A 21,662-nucleotide genomic window follows, 5' to 3' on the forward strand; every position below is an offset into this window, starting at 1 on the left:
TCTGAAATGAAACATACAATGGAGGAATTAAAAGCAGATTAGATGAAGTAGAGAAGATGGTAAATAAAATAGAAATTAGAGAACAGGAATGCAAAGAAGGTGAGGCACAGAGAGAAAAAAGGATCTCTGCAATGAAAGAATATTAAGAGAACTGTGTGACCAATCCAAACGGAACAATATTCGCACTGTAGGGGTACCAGAAGAAGAAGAGAGAAAAAGGGGTAGAAAGTGTCTTTGAGGAGGTAATTGCTCAAAACTTCCCCAATCTGGTGAAGGAGATAGTCTCTCAGGTCATGGAGGGGCACAGATCTCCCAACACAAGGAACCCAAAAAAGAAAACACCAAGACATATAATAATTAAAATGGCAAAGATCAAGTATAAGGACATAGTATTCAGAGCAGCCAGTGAGAGAAAAAAAAGATCACATACAAAGGAAAACCCATCAGGCTATCATCAGACTTCTCAACAGAAACTTTACAGGCCAGAAAGGAGTGCACTGACATATTTAATGCAATGAAACAGAAGGGCATCCAACCAAGAATACTTTATCTGGCAAGATTATCATTTAAATTTGAAGGAAGGATTGAACAATTTCCAGATAAGCAAAAGTTGAGATAATTTACATCACAAAAACCATCTCTACAGTGTATTTTGGAGGGACTGCTATAGATATAAGTACTCCTAAGACTAAATAATTGTCACCAGAGAAAATAAAACCACAGTAAAGGAAGTAGACCAATGAATTACTAAGCTAATGCAAAACTATATCAACTACCCCAAAAGTTAGTCAAGGGATACACAAAGACTACAGAATATGATACCTAATGTATAAAGAATGGAGGAGCAAGAAAAATGAGGGAAAAAAAAAGAAACTTTAGATTGTGTTTCTAATAGCTTACTAAGTGACTTAACTTAGACTGTTAGATAGTAAAGAAGCTACCATAGAACCTTTGGTAACCGCAAATCTAAGCATACAATGGCAACAAGTACATATCTATAGATATATCACCTTAAATGTAAATAAACTGAAAGTACCAATCAAAAGACACAGACACAATGAATGGACAAAAAAACAAGACCTGTCTATATGTTGCCTACAAGAGACTCACTTCAAACCCAAAGACATACACAGACTAAAAAGTGAAGGGATGGAAAAAGATATTTAATGCAAATAATTGGGAGAAAAAAGCAGAAGTTGCAGTACTTGAATCAGAAAAAATAGATTTCAAAACAAAGAAAGGACATTACATAATGATAAAGGTGTCAGTCCAACAAAAGGATTATAACCATTATAAATATCTATGCACCCAACATAGGAGCACACAAATATTTGAAACAAATACTAACAGAACTAAAGGGGAAAATAGAATATAATGTATTCATTTTAGGAGACTTCAACACATCACTCACTCCAAAGGACAGATCAACCAGGCAGAAAATAAGTAAGGACACAGAGGCACAGAGCAACACATTAGAACAGATGGACCTAATAGATAGCTACAGAACACTCCACCCAAGAGCAGCAGGATACACATTCTTCTTAAGTGCATACAAAACATTTTCCAGAATAGATCACACACTAGGCCACAAAAAAGATCTTCAGTAAATTCAGAAGGACTGAAATTGTACCAAACAGCTCCTCAGACCACAATGTTATAAAACTAGAAAAAAAATTATGCAAATAAACTAACAAAAAAACACAAAAAAATGGAGACTTCACAAAATGCTCCTAAATAATCAATGAATCAATGACCAAATTAAAACAGAAATAAAGCAATATATGGAGACAAATGGAAACAACAAATCCACACCACAAAATCTGTGGGACACAGCTAGGCAGTTCTAAAAGTATATATTAATACAGGCTACCTGAAGAAAGGACAATAATCCCATATGAACAGTCCAAACTCACAATGAAATTAGAAAAAAGGACAAATGAGGCCCAAAGTCAGTAGAAGGAGGGACATAATAAAGATCAGAGAAGAAATAAATTAAATTGAGAGGAATAAAGAAATAGAAATACTCAATGAAAGCAAGAACTGGTTCTTTGAGAAAACAAACAAAATACATAAACCCCTAGCCAGACTTAAGAAGAAAAAAAGAGAGTCTACACATATGAACAGAATCAGAAATGAGTAATGAAAAATCACTATGGACACCACAGAAATACAAAGAATTATTAGAGATTACTATGAAAAATTATATGTGCTAACATATTGGATAACCTAGAAGAAATGGAAAAGTTTCTAGAAAAATACAACCTTACAAAGCTGACACAGGAAGAAACAGGGAAATATGAACAGACCAATTACCAGCAATGAAATTGAACTGGTAATTAAAACAACTACCTAAGAACAAAACCCCTGGACTAGATGGCTTCACTGCTGAGTTTTATGAAACATTAAGAGAAGACCTAATACCCATCCTCCTTAAAGTTTTCCAAAAAGTAGAAGAGGAGGGAATACTCCCAAACTCATTGTATGAGATCAACATCACTTTAATACCAAAACCAGGCAAGGACACCACAAAAAAAGAAAATTACAGACCAATATCCCTGATGAACATAGGTGCAAAAATACCCAACAAAATATTAGCAAACCGAATTCAAAACTACATCAAAAAGATCATCCATCATCAACACGTAGGATTCATCCCATGGATGTAAGGATGGTACCACATTCGAAAATCCATCAACATCATCCACTAAAACAACAAAAAGGATAAAACCCACATGATTGTTGCCATAGATGCTGAAAAAGCATTAGAGAAAATTCAACATCAATTCATGATAAAAACTCTCAAAAAAATGGGTATAGAGGCCAAGTACCTCAACATAATAAAGGCCATATATGACAAACCCACAGCCAACATTATACTTAACAGTGAGAAGCTGAGAACTTTTCCTTTAAGATCGGGAACAAGACAAGGATATCCACTTTCCCGACTTCTATTCAACATAGTACTGGAGGTCCTAGCCAGGGCAATCAGACAAAATAAAGAAATACAAGGAATCCAGATTGGTAAGGAAGAAGTCAAACTGTCACTGTTTGCAGATGACATGATATTGTACATAAAAAACCCTAAAGAATCCAATCCAAAACTACTAGATCAAATATCTGAATTCAGCAAAGTTGCGGGATATAAAATTAATATGGAGAAATCTGTTGCATTCCTACACACTAATGATGAACTAGAAGAAAGAGAAATCAGGAAAACAATTCCATTCACAATTGCATCCAAAAGAATAAAATACCTAGGAATAAACCTAACCAAGGAAGTGAAAGACCTATACCCTGAAAACTACAAGACACTCTTAAGAGAAATTAAAGAGGACACTAACAAATAGAATCTCATCCCATGCTCTTGGCTAGGAAGAATTAATACTGTCAAAATAGCCATACTGCCTAAAGAAATCTACAGATTCAATGCAATCCTTATCAAAATACCAACAGCATTCTTCCACGAACTGAAACAAATAGTTCTAAAATTCATACAGAACGACCAAAGACCATGAATAGCCAGAGCAATCCTGAGAAGAAAGAATAAAGTGGGGGGGGATGTAGCTCCCCAACTTCAAGCTCAACTACAAAGCCACAGTAGTCAAGACAATTTGGTACTTGCACAAGATCAGAGCCACAGACCAGTGGACCAGAATACAGACTCCAGACATTAACCCAAACATATATGGTCAATCAATATATGATAAAGGAGCCATGGACATACAATGGGGAAATGACAGCCTGTTCAACAGCTGGTGTTAGCAAAACTGGACAGCTACATGTAAGAGAATGAAACTGGATTACTGTCTAACTCCATACACAAAAGTAAATTTGAAATGGATCAAAGACCTGAATTAAGTCATAAAACCATAAAACTCTTAGAAAAAAATATAGGCAAAAATCTCTTGGACATAAACATGAGCAACTTCTTCATGAACATATCTCACTGGGCAAGAGAAACAAAAGCAAAAATGAACAAGTGGCACTACATCATGCTGAAAACATAGTTTTCTATGTTCTCATAGACACCACCTATTAATTACGATGAGCTAGAAGAAAGAGACACCAACAATAGAACAAAAAGGCATCCTACACTATGGGCGAATATATTCATAATTGACAGATCCAATAAAGCATTGACATCCAAAATTTATAAAGAGCTCATGCACCTCAACAAAACAAAATGCAAATAATCCAATTAAAAAATGGGCAGAGGAGCTGAACAGACACTTCTCCAAAGAAGAAATTCAGATGGCCAACAGGCACATGAAAAGACACTCCACATCCCTAATCATCAGAGAAATGCAAATTAAAATCCAAATGAGGTATCACCTCACACCAGTAAAGATGGCAACCCTCCAAAAGACAAACAACAACAAATGATGGTGAGGATGTGGAGAAAGGGAAACCCTACTACACTGCTGGTGGGAATGTAAATTGCTTCAACCTTTTTGGAAAGCAGTATGGAGGTTCTTCAAAAAACTCAAAATAGAAATACCATTTGACCCAGGAATTCCACTTCTAGGAATTACCCTAAGAATGCAGCAGCCCACTTTGAAAAAGACAGATGCACCCCTATGTTTATCGCAGCACTATTTACAATAGCCAAGAAATGGAAGCAACCTAAGCGTCCATCAGTAGATGAATGGATAAAGAAGATGTGGTACATATACACCATGGAATATTATTCAGCCATAAGAAGAAAACAAATCCTACCATTTGCAACAACATGGATGGAGCTAGAGGGTATTATGCTCAGTGAAATAAGCCAGGCAGAGAAAGACAAGTACCAAATGATTTCACTCTTATGTGGAGTATAAGAACAAAGCAAAAACTGAAGGAACAGAACAGCAGCAGAAACACAGAACCCAAGAATGGACTAACAGTTACCAAAGGGAATGGGACTGGGGAGGATGGGTGGGAAGGGAGGCATAAGGGGGGTGAAAAAGAAAGGGAACATTATGATTAGGATGTATAATGTGGGGGGGCATGGGGAGGGCAGTGCAACACAGAGAAGACAAGTAGTGAGTCTATAGCATCTTACTACGCTGATGGACAGTGACTATAATGGAGTTTGTAGGGGCAGACTTGGTGAAGGGGGGAGTCTAGTAAACATAATGTTCCTAATGTAGTTGTAGATTAATGATACCAAAATAAAAAAAATAAAAAATAAAATACCTGGGAATAAACCTAACCAAGGAAGTGAAAGACCTATACTCTGAAAACTACAAGACACTCATGAGAGAAATTAAAGAAGAAACCAATAAATGGAAACACATCCCATGTTCATGGATAGGAATAATTAATATGGTCAAAATGGCCATCCTGCCTAAAGCAAACTATAGATTCAATGCAATCCTTATCAAAATACCTACAGCACTCTTCAATGAACTAGAGCAAATCATTCTAAAATTCATATGGAATGACAAAAGACCCCGAATAGCCAAAGCAATCCTGAGAAGGGAGAATAAAGCAGGGGGAATTATGCTCCCCAACTTCAAGCTCTACTACAAAGCCACAGAAATCAAGAGAGTTTGGTACTGGCACAAGAACAGACCCAGACACAAATGGAACAGACTACAGAGCCCAGATATAAACCCAAGCATATATGGTCAATTATATATGAAAAAGGAGCGATGGAAATACAGTGGGAAAATGACAGCCTCTTCAACAGCTGGTGTTGGCAAAACTCGACAACTACATATAAGAGAATGAAACTGGATTATTGTGTAACCCCATATACAAAAGTAAACTCTAAATGGATCAAATACCTAAATGTAAGTCATGAAACCATAAAACTCTTAGAAGAAATCATATGCAAAAATCTGGACATAAACATGAGCAACTTCTTCATGAACAGATCTCCCTGGCCAAGGAAAACAAAAGCAAAAATGAACAAGTGAGACTATATCAAACTAAAAAGCTTCTGTACAGCAAAGGACACCATCAGTAGAACAAAAAGACATCCTACGGTATGGGAGAATATATTCATAAATGACATATCAGATAAGCAGTTGACATCCAAATTATATAAAGAGCTCAGGCACCTCAACAAACAAAAAGCAAATAAGCCAATAAAAAAATGGGCAAAGGAGTTGAACAGACACTTCTCCAAAGAAGAAATTCAGCTGACCAACAGGCACATGAAAAGATGTTCCACATCCCTAATCATCAGAGAAATGCAAATTAAAACCACCATGAGATATCACCTCACACTAGTTAGGATGGCCATCATCCAAAATACAAACAACAATAAATGTCGGCAAGGATGTGGAGAAAGGGAAACCCTACTACACTGCTGGTGGGAATGTAAAATAGTTCAACCTTTGTGGAAAGCAGTATGGCGGTTCCTCAAAAAACTCAAAATAGAAATACCATTTGACCCAGGAATTCCACTCCTAGGAATTTACCCTAAGAATGCAGCAGCCCAGTTTGAAAAAGACAGATGCACCCCTATGTTTATCGCAGCACTATTTACAATAGCCAAGAAATGGAGGCAATCTAAGTGTCCATCAGTAGATGAATGGATAAAGAAGATGCAGTACATATACACAAAGGGATATTATTCAGCCGTAAGAGGAAAGCAAATCCTACCATTTGCAATAACTTGGATGGAGCTAGAGATATTATGCTTAGTGAAATAAGTCAGGCGGAGAAAGACAAGTATCAAATGATTTCACTCATCTGTGTAGTATAAGAACAAAGAAAAAACTGAAGGAACAAAACAGCAGCATAAACACAGAACCCAAGAATGGACTAACAGTTACCAAAGGGAAAGGGATTGGGGAGGATGGGTGCCAAGGGAGGGACAAGGAGGATAAAGGGTCATTATGATTAGCATATATAATGTAGTAGGGGGGAATACGAGAAAGGCAGTATAACACAGAGAAGACAAGTAGTGGTTCTATAGCATCTTACTACACTGATGGAAAGTGACTGTAATGGGGTATGTGGTGGGGACTTGAAAAGAGGGGGAGTCTAGTAACCATAATGTTGTTCATGTAATTGTACATTAATGATAGCAAACACACACACACACACACACACACACACACACAAATATTCACAAACCAAATTCAAAAAAACATCAACCATCATCCATCATGATCAAGTGGGATTTATCCCAGAGATGCAAAGATGGTACAATATTCAAAAATCCATCAACATTATACACATCAACAAAAAGAAAGACAAAAACCACATGATCATCTCTATATATGCTGAAAAAGCATTTGACAAAATTCAACATGAATTCATAATAAAAACTCTCAACAAAATGGGTATAGAGGGAAAGTACCTCAACATAATAAAGGCCATATATGATAGACCCAGAGCCAACATCCTTCTTAATAGTGAAAAACTGAAAGCTTTTCCTTTAAGATTGGGAACAAGACAAAGATGACCACTCTCCCCACTTTTATTCAACATAATTCTGGAGGTCCTAGCTATAGCAATCAGACAACACAAAGAAATAAAAGGGATCTAGACTCATAAGGAAGAAGTTATACTGTCACTGTTTGCAGATGATATGATGTTGTACATAAAAAAAAACCCTATAGAATCCACCTGAAAAATACCAGAACTAATAACTGAATTCAGCAAAGTTGCAGGGTATAAAATTAATACACAGAATCCTGTGGCATTCTATACTACTATATACTACATTCATATAGACTAACAATAAACTATCAGAAAGCAAAATCAGGAAAACAATTCCATTTACAATTGCATCAAAAAAAATACCTAGGAATAAACCTAACCAAGGAGGTGAAAGACTAAAGACCCTGAAAACTGAAGGACACTCATGAGAGAAATTAAAGAAGACACCAATAAATGGAAATACATCCTGTGCTCATGGATAGGAAGAACTAATATTGTCAAAATGGCCATCTTGCGTAAAGCAATCTACAGGTTCAATTCCATCCCTATCAAAATACCAATGGCATTCTTAACGAACTAGAATAAATAGTTCTCAAATTCACATGGATCCACAAAAGACCCTGAATAGCCAAAGCAATCCTGAGAAGGAAGAATAAAGCTGGGGGGATTATGCTCCCCAACTTCAAGCTCTACTACAAAGCTATAGTGGTTAAAATAATTTGGTACTGGCACAAGAACAGACCCATAGACCAATGGAACACACTAGAGAGCCCAGATATAAATGTGAGCATATATGGTCAATTAATATACAATAAAGGAGGTATGGATATACAGTGGAGAAATGCCAGACTCTTCAACAGCTGGTGTTGACAAAACAGGACAGCTACATGCAAGAGAATGAAACTGGATTATTGTCTATCTCCATACAGAAAATTAAACTCAAAATGGATCAAATATCTGAATGTAAGTCATGACACTCCTCTGGCAAGGGGGACAAAAGCAAAAATGAACAGATGTCCTACATCAAACTAAAAGCTTCTGTACAGCAAAGGACACCATCAGTAGAAATAAAAGGCATTGTACACTATGGGAAAATATATTCATAAATGACACATCTCATAAGGATTTAACATGAACACATCTCCTCTGGCAAAGGGAACAAAAGCAAAAATGAACAAATGTCCTACCTCAAACTAAAAGCTTCTATACAGCAAAGGACACCATCAGTAGAAATAAAAGGCATCCTACAGTATGGGAGAATATATTCATAAATGACACGTCTGATTCATTTACATGACACAAAACATGTAAAGAACTCACATGCCCCACACCCAAAAAGCAAATAACCTGATTAAAATATGGGTAGAGGATCTGAGCAGACACTTCTCCAAAGAAGAAATTCAGGTGGGCAACATGCACATGAAAGATGCTGCACATCACTAATTATCAGGGAAATGCAAATTAAAACCACAATGAGACATCACCTCATACCAGATAGAAGAGCCAACATCAAAAAGACAAGGAACAGCAAATGCTGGCAATGATGCAGAGAAAGCAGAGCCCTCCTACACTATTGGTGGGAATGATAATTAATTCAACCATTATGGAAAGCAATATGGAGGTTCCTCAGAAAACTAAAGATAGAAATACTATTTGATGCAGGAATTCCACTCGTAGGAATTTATCCAATGAAAACAAGATCCCAGATTCAAAAAGACATAGGTACTCCTATGTTTATCACAGCACTATTTACAGTAGCCAAGACATGGAAGCAACTTAAGTTGCTTAAGTAGATGTTCTTCAGTAAATGAATGGATAAAGAAGTGGTACACATACACAATGGAATATCATTCAGCCACAGAAGAAAACAATCCTACCATTTGCAACAACATGGATGGTGCTGGAAGGTATTATGCTCAGTGAAATAAGCCAGACAGAAAGACAAGTACCAAATGATTTCACTCATTTGTGAAGTATAACAACAAAACAAAACTGAAAGGACAAAAGAGCAGCAGACTCACAGACTCCAAGAAGAGAGTAGCAGTTACCAACGGGAAAGGGTTCAGGAGAAGGGGAGGGAGGGAGAAGAGGATTAAAGGGCATTATGATTAACATACATAATGTAGGCAGGTCACAGGGAAGGCAGTATAGCACAGAGAAGACAAATAGTGATTCTATAGCATCTTGCTATGCTGGTGGACAGTGACTTCAATGGGATGTGGGTTGGATTTGATAATATAGTATATACCCATGTATATACCATTTATGGTGTTCTTCACTCCTTTCCCTAGAACCAGTTTTCCCCCTGGTGTCATATCCCTGTAGCCTGAAGGAAGTTCCTTTAGCATTCTTACAGTGCAGGTCTGCAGACAACTAACTCTCTGAACTTTCATATTTCTGAAAATGTCTGTCTTTTCCACCAGGTTTTTGATGGACGGTTTCATTGGATATAGAATTTTGGTTTGAGTCTTGCCCTCTAGCACTTGAAGCATTTTAAAGACTTTCTGGCCTTTATTGTTTCTGATGAGAAGTCAGATAAATCATACTGTATTACTGTTCCCCTGTATGAATACAATACACTTACCTTAATATTATAACTTTTCTCTGGACACTTTCACATTTCATTCTTTGGATTTCAGCAGTGTATGCTTGGTGTTTGGTTTTATTTGTACTTATCCTGTTTGGTGCTCCCTGAACTTCTTTATGTCTTCCCTCAACATTTGGATAATTTTGTCTATCATATGTTTAAGTTTTTCCTGCCTCTCCCTTTCCTCTCTTTCTAGGATTTGTTACATGTATGTTAACATTTAATAATTTAGATGTTACATATATGTAAACATTTAATAATGTCTCTCAAGTTCACTTTTCTCTAGTATGTTTTCTTTGTTCTTCAAATTGGGTACTTTCTATTGATATATCTTCAAGTTCCCAGACTCTTCTACCCTCCAAATCTATGAGTAAGCCCATTCAGTGAATTTATTTCAATTGTTGTTCCTTTCAGTTCTAGAATTTCCATTTTACTATTTTATTACCATTTGTATTTCTCTGCTAAGATTTTCCATCTGTTAGTTCATTCTCCATTAAGTTCTTGAAGTTAGTTATAGTAGATACCTTAAATTATTTACTAATGTCAACATCTGGACAACTTCAGGATCAGTGACTATTGACTGCTTTGTTTTTTAATATGGGCCATATTTTCATATTTTCCTTTTGCTTATCTCTGGGTTTAGACAAATGCATAATGACATGTATCCATTATTACAGTACCATACAGAGTATTTCCACTGTCCTAAAAATCCTCTGTGGTTCACCTATTCAACCCTCCCCACTGACAACCCCTGGCAATCATTGATCTCTGTCTCCATAGCTCTGTCTTTTCCAGGTTGTCGTATAGTATGCAGCCTTCTCAGATTGTCTTCTTTCACTTGATACTATGCATTTAGTGGTTCTTCATGGCTTGGATAGCTCATTTCATTTACTGAGCATACACTGTTTATTTTTCCATTCATCTACTGAAGGATATCATGATTGTTTCCAAGTTTTGGCAATGATGAATAAACCTGCTATAAATGTGGAGGTTTCCGTGTGAGTGTATTATTAACTCCTCTGTGTAAATATCAGGGAGCATGATAGCCAGATCATATGGGAAGAATATGTATAGTTTTATAAGAAACCTCCAAACTGTCTTCCAAATGCTCTACCATTTTGCATTCCCACCAGCAATGTATGAGGGTTAATGCTGCTCCACATCTTCTCCAGCATTTGGTGGTGTTTGTACCTCAGGTTTTAGCCATTCTAATAGGTGGGTAGTGGTCTCTTCTTTGCTTGTTTCTTTGTTTGTTTTGGTATCATTAATCTACAATTACATGAGCAACATTATGGTTACTAGACTCCCCCCATAATTAAGTCCCCACCATATACCCCAATACAGTCACTGTCCATCAGCGTAGTAAGATGCTATAGAATCACTACTTGTCTTCTCTCTGCAGTCCTCCCCGTGCCCACCCTACATTATGCCTGCTAATCATAATACCCCCTTTTCCCCTTTGTCTCTCCCCTCCCACCCATCCTGCCCAGTCCCTTTCCCTTTGGTAACAGTTAGTCCATTCTTGGGTTCTGTGAGTCTGCTGCTGTTTTGTTCCTTCAGTTTTTTTCTTTGTTCTTATACTACACATATGAGTGAAATCATTTGATACTTGTCTTTCTCCGCCTGGCTTATTTCACTGAGCATAATACCCTCTAGCTCCATCCATGTTGTTGCAAATGGTAGGATTTGTTTTCTTCTTATGGCTGAATAATATTCCATGGTGTATATGTACTGCATCTTCTTTATCCATTCATCTACTGATTGACACTTAGGTTGCTTCCATTTCTTGGCTATTGTAAATAGTGCTGCGATAAACATAGGGGTGCATCTGTCTTTTTCAAACTGGGCTGCTGCATTCTTAGGGTAAATTCTTAGGAGTGGAATTCCTGGGTCAAATAGTATTTCTGTTTTGAGTTTTTTGAGGAACCTCCATACTGCTTTCCACAAAGGTTGAATCAATTTACATTCCCACCAGCAGTGTAGTAGGATTTCCCTTTCTCCACATCCTCGCCACCATTTGTTGTTGTTTGTCTTTTGGAGGGTTGCCATCTTTACTGGTGTGAGGTGATATCTCATTTGGGTTTTAATTTGCATTTCTCTGATGATTAGGGATGTGGAGCATCTTTTCATGTGCCTGTTGGCCATCTGAATTTCTTCTTTGGAGAAGTGTCTGTTCAGCTCCTCTGCCCATTTTTTAATTGGATTATTTGCTTTTTGTTTTGTTGAGGTGCATGAGCTCTTTATATATTTTGGATTTCAACCCTTTATCATGTATGTCATTTAAGAATATATGCTCCCATACTGTAGGATACCTTTTTGTTCTATTGATGGTGTTCTTTGCTGTACAGAAGCTTTACTGCTTAATATAGTCCCACTTCTTCATTTTCGCTTTTGTTTCCCTTGCCCGGTGAGATATGTTCATGAAGAAGTTGCTCATGTTTATGTCCAAGAGATTTTTGCCTATGTTTTTCTCTAAGAGTTTTATGGTTTCATGACTTACATTCAGGTCTTTGAATCATTTCAAATTTACTTTTGTGTATGGGGTTAGACAATGATCCAGTTTCATTCCCTTATATGTAGCTGTCTAGTCTTTGATTCATTTTGAGTTTACTTTTGTATATGGGGTTAGACAATGATCCAGTTTCATTCTCTTACATGTAGCTCTCCAGTTTTGCCAACACCAGCTGTTGACCATATATGTTTGGGTTTATATCTGGATTCTCTATTCTGTACCATGGTCTGTGCATCTGTTCTTGTGCCAGTACCAAATTGTCTTGATTATTGTGGCTTTGTAGTAGAGTGTGACATTGGGAAGCAAGATGCCTACTTCTTTATTCTTCCTTCTCAGTATTTGCTTTGGCTATTTGGGGTCTTTTGTCATTCCATATGAATTTTAGAACTATTTGTTCCAGTTCTCTGAAGGATGTTGTTGGTATTTTGATAGGGATTGCATTGAATCTGTAGATTGCTTTAGACATGATGGCCATTTTGACAATATTAATTCTTCCTACCCAAGAGCATGGGATGTGTTTCCATTTTTTAGTGTCCTCTTTAATTTTTATTAACAGTGTCTTTTAGTTTTCAGGGTATAGGTCTTCCACTTCCTTGGTTATGTTTATTCCCAGGTATCTTATTCTTTTGGATGTAATTGTGAATGGAATTGTTTTCCTGATTTCTCTTTCTGCTAGCTCATTGTTAGTGTATAGGAAAGCAACAGATTTCTGTGAATTAATTTTGTATCTGGCAACTTTGCTGAATTCATATATTAGTTCTAGTAGTTTTGGAGTGGATTCTTTAGGGTGTGTTATGTACAATATCATGTCATCTGAAATCATGACAGTTTGACTTCTTCTTTACCAATCTGGATTCCTTGTATTTCTTTGTTTTGTCTTATTGCCATGGCTACAACCCACAGTACTATGTTGAATAACAGTGGGGAGAGTGGGCATCCCTGTCTTGTTCCTGATCTTAGGTGAAAAGCTTTCAGCTTCTTGCTGTTAAGTATGATGCTGGCTTTGAGTTTGTCATATATGGCCTTTATTATGTTGAGTTAGTTGCTCTCTATACCCATTTTGTTGAGAGTTTTTATCATGAATCGATGTTGAATTTTGTCAAATGCTTTTTCAGCATCTATGGAGATGATCATGTGGTTTTTGTCCCTCTTTTTATTGAAGTGGTGGATGATGCTAGTGGATTTTTTAATGTTGCACCATCCTTGCATCCCTGAGATGAATCCTACTTGATCACTGTGTATGATCCTCTTGATGTATTTTTGAATTTTTTGCTAATATTTTGTTGAGTGTTTTTGCATCTATGTTCATCAGGGATATTGGTCTGTAATTTTCTTTTTTTGTGGTGTTTTTGCCTGGTTTTGGTAATGGAGTGATGCTGGCTTCATGTAATGAGTTTGGATGTATTCCCTCCTCTTCTATTTTTTGGAAAACTTTAAGGAGAATGGGTATTATGTCTTCTCTATGTGTCTGATAAAATTCAGCAGTGAATCCATCTGGACCAGGTGTTTTGTTCTTGGGTAGTTTTTTTATTACTTATTCAATTTCATTGCTGGTAATTGGTCTGTTTAGATTTTCTGTTTCTCCCTTCATCAGTCTTGGAAGGTTGTATTTTTCTAGGAAGTTGTCCATTTCTTCTAGGTTTTCCAGCTTGTTAGCATATAGATTTTCTTAGTATTCTCTAACAATTCTTTGTATTTCTGTGGGGTCTGTCGTGATTTTTCCTTTCTCATTTCTGATTCTGTTTTTGGTGTAGATCTCTTAAGTTCAGCTAGGTGTTAATCTATTTTGTTTATTTTCTCAAAGAACAGCTTTTGGTTTCATTGATTTTTTTCTGTTGTTTTATTCTTCTCAATTTTATTCTTCTCTGGTCTTTATTATGTCCTTCCTTCTACTGACTTTGGGCCTCATTTGTTCTTCTTTTTCCAGTTTAGACTATTCATTTGGGATTGTTCTTCCTTCTTTAAATAGGCCTGGATTGCTATACACTTTTCTCTTAGAACTGCCTTCACTGCATCCCACAGAAGTTGTGGCTTCATGCTGTTGTTGTCATTTGTCTCCATATATTGCTAGATCTCTGTTTTAATTTGGTCATTGATCCACTGATTATTTAGGAGCATGTTGTTTAGCCTCCATGTGTTGGTGAGCCTTTTTGTTTTCTTTGCACAATTTATTTCTAGTTTTATACCTTTGTCGTCTGAGAAGTTGGTTGGTAGAATTTCAGTATTTTTTAATTTACTGAGGTTCTTTTTGTGGCCTGGTATGTGGTCTATTCTGGAAAATGTTTCATGTGCACTTGAGAAGAATGTGTGTCCTGCTGCTTTTGGGTGTAGAGTACTGTAGATGTCTGTTAGGTCCATCTTTTCTAGTGTGTTGTTCAGTGCCTCTGTGTCCTTGCTTATTTTCTGTCTGGTTGATCTGTTCTTTGGAGTGAGTAGTGTGTTGAAATCTCCTAAAATGAAGGCATTGCATTCTATGTCCTCATTTAATTCTGTTAGTCTTTGTTTCACATATTTCAATGCTCCTGTGTTGGGTGCATATATATTTATAATGGTTATATCCTCTTGTTGGACTGAGCCCTTTATCATTATGTAATGTCCTTCTTTATCTCTTGTTACTTTCTTTGTTTTGAAATCTATTTTGTCTGATGCAAGTACTGCAACACCTGCTTTTTTCTCCCTATTGTCTGCATGAAATATATTTTTCTGTACCTTCACTTTTAGAGTGTATATATCTTTGGGTTTGAGGTGAGTCTCTTGTAAGCAGCACATAGATGGGTCTTGCTTTTTTATCCATTCTATTACTGTGTCTTCTGTTTGGTGCATTCAGTCCATTTACATTTACGGTGATTATTGATAGATATGTATTTATTGCCATTGCAGGCTTTGGATTCATGGTTACCAAAGGTTCTATGGTAGCTTCTTTACTATCTAAGCATCTAACTTAACTCTCTTATTAAGCTATTATGAACACAGTCTGATGATTATTTGTCTCCCTTCTTATTCTTCCTCCTCCATTCTTTATATGTTAAGTTTGTTATTCTGTACTGTTTTGTGTTTCTTTTTGACTGCTTTTGTGGATAGTTGATTTTATTTTTTGCCTTTAGTTAGTATTTGGTTGGTCTGCTTTCCTTGCTGTGATTTTATTTTCTCTGGTGACATCTATTTAGCCATAGGAGTGCTTCTATCTAGAGCAGTCCTTTAAAATATCCTGTAGAGGTGGTTTGTGGGAAGCAAATTCCCTCAACTTTTGCTTGTCTGGAAATTGTTTAATACCTCTTTCAAATTTCCATGATAATTGTGCTGGATACAGTATTATTGGTTCAAGGCCCTTCTGTTTCACTGCATTAATATGTCATGCCACTCCTTTCTGGCCTGTAAAGTTTCTGTTGTGAAGTCTGATGACAGCCTGATGGGTTTTCCTTTGTATGTGATCTTTTTTCTCTCTCTGGCTGCTCTGAATACTATGTCCTTATCCTTGATCGTTGCCATTTTAATTATTATTATGTCTTGGTGTTTTCTTCCTTGAGTTCCTTGTGTTGGGAGATCTGTGTCCCTCCATGGCCTCAGAGACTATCTCCTTCCCCACACTGGGGCAGTTTTGAGCAATTACCTCCTCAAAGACACTTTCTAGCCCTTTTTCTCTCTTCTTCTTCTTCTGGGACCCCTACAATGTGAATATTGTTCCATTTGGATTGGTCACACAGTTCTCTTAATATTCTTTCATTCCTAGTAATCCTTTTATCTCTCTCTGCCTCAGCTTCTCTGTATTCCTTTTCTCTGATTTCTATTCCATTAACAGTCTCTTGCACCTCATCCTGTCTGTTCTTAAGACCTATCGTTTCATTTCTGTTATCTCCCTCCAGACTTCATCCCTTAGCTCTTGCATATTTCTCTGCAAGTCCATCAGCATGGTTGTGACTTATATTTTGAACTCTTTTCCAGGAACATTGGTTATATCTATCTCACCAGGCCTTCTCTCTGGGGTTGTCTGAGTGATGTTTGACTGGACCAGATTCTTCTGCCTTTTCATAGCAGTAGAAGTGGTCACAGGCAGGTGGCACATGTGTCAGCTGGGAGAACAAAGTCCTTTCCAACTTCTTGGTCGCCTTACTCTTCTTCGCTGCCTGTGCCATCTACTCACACACTGGGAGCTGTCTCTGGGATAATCTCCTGAGCTGCTGTGGGCAGGGCGGCCCTTGTGATAGCTTAGTGCACTGTGGGGGGTCACAGATGCAGCGGGTGTGTTCTCCTGTGAGAATAGTGCCCCTTTGTGCCTTCTGGACCTTGCTCCGGCTTCCGCTGCCTGTGCTGTCTACCTGCACACTGGGAGAAGTCCCTGGGATAATCTCTTCAGCTGCCTTGGATGGGGTGGCCCTCGGGAGAGCCTAGTCCACTGTGGGGGGGTCGCAGCCACTCCGGTTGTGTTCTCCTGTGAGAACAGCGCCCCTTCATGCCTTCTGGATCTTGCTCCAGCTTCCGCTGCCTCTGCCAGTTACCCGCACACTAGGAGCAGTCTCTGGGATAATCTCCTGAGCTGCCATGGGTTGGGCGGCCCTCAGGAAAGCCTAGGGCACTACGGGGAGTGGCAGATACACTGGGAGTGTTCTCCTGAGAGAATGGCACCCCTTCATGCCTTCCGGACATTGCTCTTGCTTCCTCTGTCTGTCCGGGTTATCTGCATGCTGGGAGGAGACTGTGTGGTTGCTGTGGGTGGGGCTGTTCTCCGGCTGCTCTGCAGCTATGGCGGGTCAGCAGGTTTGCTTGCAGTGCCAGCCAGGGGGAATGAATGGCTGGCTGCTTATCGCTGTGTGGGGTGTTGGGGCTGCTTTACCCCGCAGGGGGTTAGGAGGCCTGAAGTTCTTCAAGATTCCAAGCCTGCTGGGCTGAGTGTGTTGGGATGATTTTGTCCAGCTGTTGAGCCCTTGTCCCTTTAAGACTTTAAAAAAGTGCCCACTTTTCTTTTGTCCCAGGTTAGCCCACTGTGGGGACCCACTTGCAGTCTCCGTCTTGGATTTTACTTTTCCATTTCTCTAATATCCAGTACACCATGCAATGTGTGTCTGTGCTCCTGGTGCACATTACTAGGGCTGGTTATTTAGTAGTCCTGTGCTTCCACTCCTTCCTCACTCTGATTCTTTTCCTTCCACTGGTGAGCTGGGGTGGGGGTAGTGCTTGGGTTCCGCTGGGTCATGGCTTTGTTTCTTACCCTTTTCGTGTGATGCTGAGTTCTTGCAGATGTAGATGTAGCCTGGTTGTTGTACTGTATCTTCTGGTTTCTCTTTTAGGAATAGTTGTATTTGTTGTATTTCCAAAAATATATATGGTTTTGGGAGATTTCCGCTGCCCTATACACGCCACATCTTGAGCCCCCTCTCTTGTGTTCTCTTGCCTTTTTTTATTTGCATTTTCCTGATGACATTAATTGGAGCATCTTTTTGTATGCCCAGTTTTATTTGGTTTGTTTTTCTTTTTGATGCTGAGTTTTAGAGTTTTAAAATATATTCTGGATATTAATCCTTTATCAAATATATAATTTACAAATATTTCCTCCCATTCTGTGTTTTGCAGTTTTGCTCTGGTGATAATATCCTTTGATGCACAACAGTCTTAAATTTTGATGAAAAGCTATTTATCAATTTTTTTTCTCTTGTTGCCTGTGTTTTTGGTGTCATATTCAAGAAATCACTGCCAATCGAATGCTGTGGTGATTTTCTCCTATGTTTTCTTCTAAGTGCTTTATAGCTTTAGGTCTCACATCTAGGTCTCTGATCTGTCTTCAATTAATTTTTGTTTATAATGTGAGTTAAGAATCTAACTCTTTCTTTTGCATGTGCATATCCAGTTTACCTGACGCCATTTATTGAAAAGATTGTCTTCTTACTTGAATGGTTTTGACATTCTTCTTGGAAATCACTTGACTGTATATATGAGGATTTTTTCTGGGCTCTCTATTGTATTCTATTGGTCTGTATGTCTATCTTTCTGCCAGTGACACTGTTTTGATTATTGCAGCTTTGTAGTACATTTTGAAATCAGAAAGTGTGGGTCCCAACTCTGCTCATCTTTTTAAAGACTTTTTTGGTTATTTTGAATACCTTCTATATTCCAAATGATGGGTTTTTCTGTTTTTACAAAAAATGTCATTGGGATTTTATAGGAATTATATTGAATCTGTAGGTTGCTTTGCATGTATTGACATCTTAATAAGCCTTCAAATCCATGGAAGTGGGATGTTTTCCTTATTTATTTCTTCTTTAATTTCTTTCAGCAATGTTTCAGTAGTTTGCAATGGACAAGTCTTCCACCTCCTTGGTTACATTTATTCCTAAGTATTTTAATGTGATTTGCATGGAATTGTTTTCTTAATTTCCTTTTGGATTATTCATGATAATGTACAGAAATGTAGTCAAATTTTTAAAAGTCTCCTACTCCCTGCAGATAATTTATATCTGGGTTTTTATTTCTTTAAACATAATAAGAAAAGTTTCATAACCTGTTTCTGATCATTCTAATGACTGAAGTCTCTGCAGGTCTATTCTTGTTGGTTCATACTCTTGGTGCCATTCCTTGTGTGCTTGGTTACTTTTGACTGATTTCTGCTTCCATTCCTTGAGAACTTATCTGCAGGATTTCTTTGAGACCTAAAATAAAGATGTCTTCCTCCACAGAGGATTTGTTACTTCTTCTAGGCATTTATAGGCAATGTAGTATAGAACTATATCAAATTTGTAGTTCGACATTTGCTGGACCACCCAGAAAATATGCCTTAGGGTGCCATCTATATGAGAGCTGTCTTGGGCCATAACCTCTAGGAGTGATATTTTATTCCTCTCCTTTTTCTCTCCTGTTCCACTAAGCATCAAAACAACCTTCCCTGAACTAGCTCTCATTCATACTCCCATTAGTCCCATCCTTTGGTGGACCATACACAGTCTTTGGTTCCTCCTCAATCTGTCATTACATCCAGGACCAAAATGCAAGTTGCTAATGCCCTCAAGGTAAAAGTGGCTTTGGAGCTCTAGATATCCATTCACCTGTTTTTCCAATTTCCCTTCAATTTAGGTCTCATAGTTTCTTACTATTACGTCACTTCTTCAATGTTTTTATGGAGGTATGTTTTACATTACAGCCAGCACTTTTACTTATAGTCAGCAGGAGAGTTGGTCCAAATAACTTGGTCCACTATTATCAGAAATAACATCATTCATTTTTTAAAATACCTTCCCTTCATTTCACACTACCATCCTATCTCAATTTTCTTCTTCTTAATCAAACTTCTTGACATAATTGTTTATATGTGCTTTAATCACTTCCATTTCCCATTCATTCTCAACCACTCCAAAGTTGGCTTCTCCCTCCAATATTCCTTTCAAAACTACTCTAAGGTCACCTCTGAGCCCCATGTTGGAAATTTTAATGGATATTCATTGTATTTGATCCCTTATGCAGAATTGGAGAGTTTGTCATTCTTTCCTTGTTAAAATACTCTTTCTTGATATTTATGACACCACATTCTTATGGTTTTATTCATACCTCCCTGACTGTTCTTCCTTAACTGATCTAGGAGCTAGCTGCAGAAGGATTTAACATGGAATTTAATGGTAAGTGCTCTGTATTCTGTTCTCCCTTTCACTTTTAGAAATTATCTATGAAATCGTACCTAATAGAGCTAGGTACCACAATCTATTTGTTAAAACTACTATAGCATTTATCATGCCATAAGTAGCTAGTTATATTGGTCTTCCTTTGTTTCCCACATGGTAAGAATAAGTCCATAACTACACATAAGCATTGAATAGCTGGCTCTTGAATAAATCAATGAAAAAAGGTTAATGTGCTATTTTCATCACCCGCAACTACATTTTGTCCTATTTCTTGAAGGGTGGGTGCAAATCCCAAGTTTTCAGTTTTACACACTTGATAAAATGTACTTGCTAGGAATCTATCCATTAGATAGTACACAAAAGTACTATACATTAAAAAATCCATTAAAAAAGTATGTGTAACTGATGTTCAAAATATCCTAATTATACAGTATATACAAATACCAAAATTAAATATGTAAAACAAGAAAAATCTCAGTGGTTTTAATTTGAGGAAGTCGGTGCAAAGAGGCTGTTTCTGTAAGTCAGAAATTGAGAATTTTACCTGGATAAAAATGGAAACAAAAGCACAGGCTTCTGGTTAATCAGGAGGTTAGATAGAGGAACAGTCTTCTAAGGAATAAATGGAAGTCTACCAGAGCTTTTTGTGATCAGGTAGGAGAAACTCCAGGGACAACTAGGTTTTTATTTTTTCTTTCTGTTTTTTTGTTTTATTACAAGACAGATGCAACTACTAGGGTTTCTGTTGTGATCGTTTTTTAAAGTAGAGTGGCAGGATACTTACATTGAATTACACTTGCGCTAAAGTTGCTGGTCTATTTCTTAAGTCAGAAATAGTGCAGCAGTGATATTTCCAGGATTCAGGTGTGAAACAACACCAAACAACTCCCAACGCTTCCTCCAGCAACAACTGAAGTCCGTTGAAAATATGGCGCTCTCCTTAAGTTATTTCGGATTTCTCTCAAAAATTGACAGAGGCACCCGCAAAATTTAGTATTTACTAAGAACAAACGTTAGAACCCAACTGCGGGCCGCCCTCCCGTTGGTGTCCGCCTCAGGCCCTGCCCGGGGCACCCGGCGGCCGAGACCCTCACCTGCATGGCGTTCCGCGTTGCTGGTCCCCGGCGAGGGACTCGGGCCTAGACCCACCGCGTCCTCAGGCGGGAAGGGAGCGCGCCGCAGGCCCTGCGGTTTCCACCGCCGCCCCGGGGGCGAAGACAAAACTGCGCCTCGGAGAAGCCCGCGCCGGCGCAGTTCTGTCGCCAGGCAACGGGGAGGCGTGGCCAGGGGTAGGGGCTGTGGGTACTCACCCACCGGGTCCTTGGGTTTCAGTCCCCAGTGATGCCTTTCCTGTTCGCCAAGTGATACTGGTGCTGGCATTCCTTCCACCACCGCTAAGCAACGTGTGTAACCCACCCTCGGCACCCTTCAACCTCAGAGTCTTGTGCTCATGGAGAAATAACAAAATCCTGGGAGAGAACACTTCAGAGGAGTTCTTAACCTGGAGCCCATAGCCTTTACTTGGGTGGATGTTAGGAGCTACCTAGCCCCCTCCCCCTATTGTACACATAATTTGTTG

At 38.2% G+C, this 21,662-nt stretch overlaps 1 protein-coding gene across 1 annotated transcript in view; it reads right to left on the bottom strand.

Moving 5' to 3' along the window:
• Window positions 1-21,271, bottom strand: part of PDCL2 (phosducin like 2) — a 37,444-nt gene extending 16,173 nt beyond the window's left edge. Inside the window, exon 1 of the mRNA XM_036895295.2 lies at window positions 21,178-21,271. Coding sequence (XP_036751190.2) covers window positions 21,178-21,183 — 6 coding nt within the window. The 5' untranslated portion in view covers window positions 21,184-21,271. The remainder of the gene's footprint in view (window positions 1-21,177) is intronic.
• Between the last annotated feature and the right edge of the window lie 391 nt (window positions 21,272-21,662).

Source organism: Manis pentadactyla, chromosome 5 (genome assembly GCF_030020395.1).
Source record: "Manis pentadactyla isolate mManPen7 chromosome 5, mManPen7.hap1, whole genome shotgun sequence".
Taxonomy (NCBI): domain Eukaryota; kingdom Metazoa; phylum Chordata; class Mammalia; order Pholidota; family Manidae; genus Manis; species Manis pentadactyla.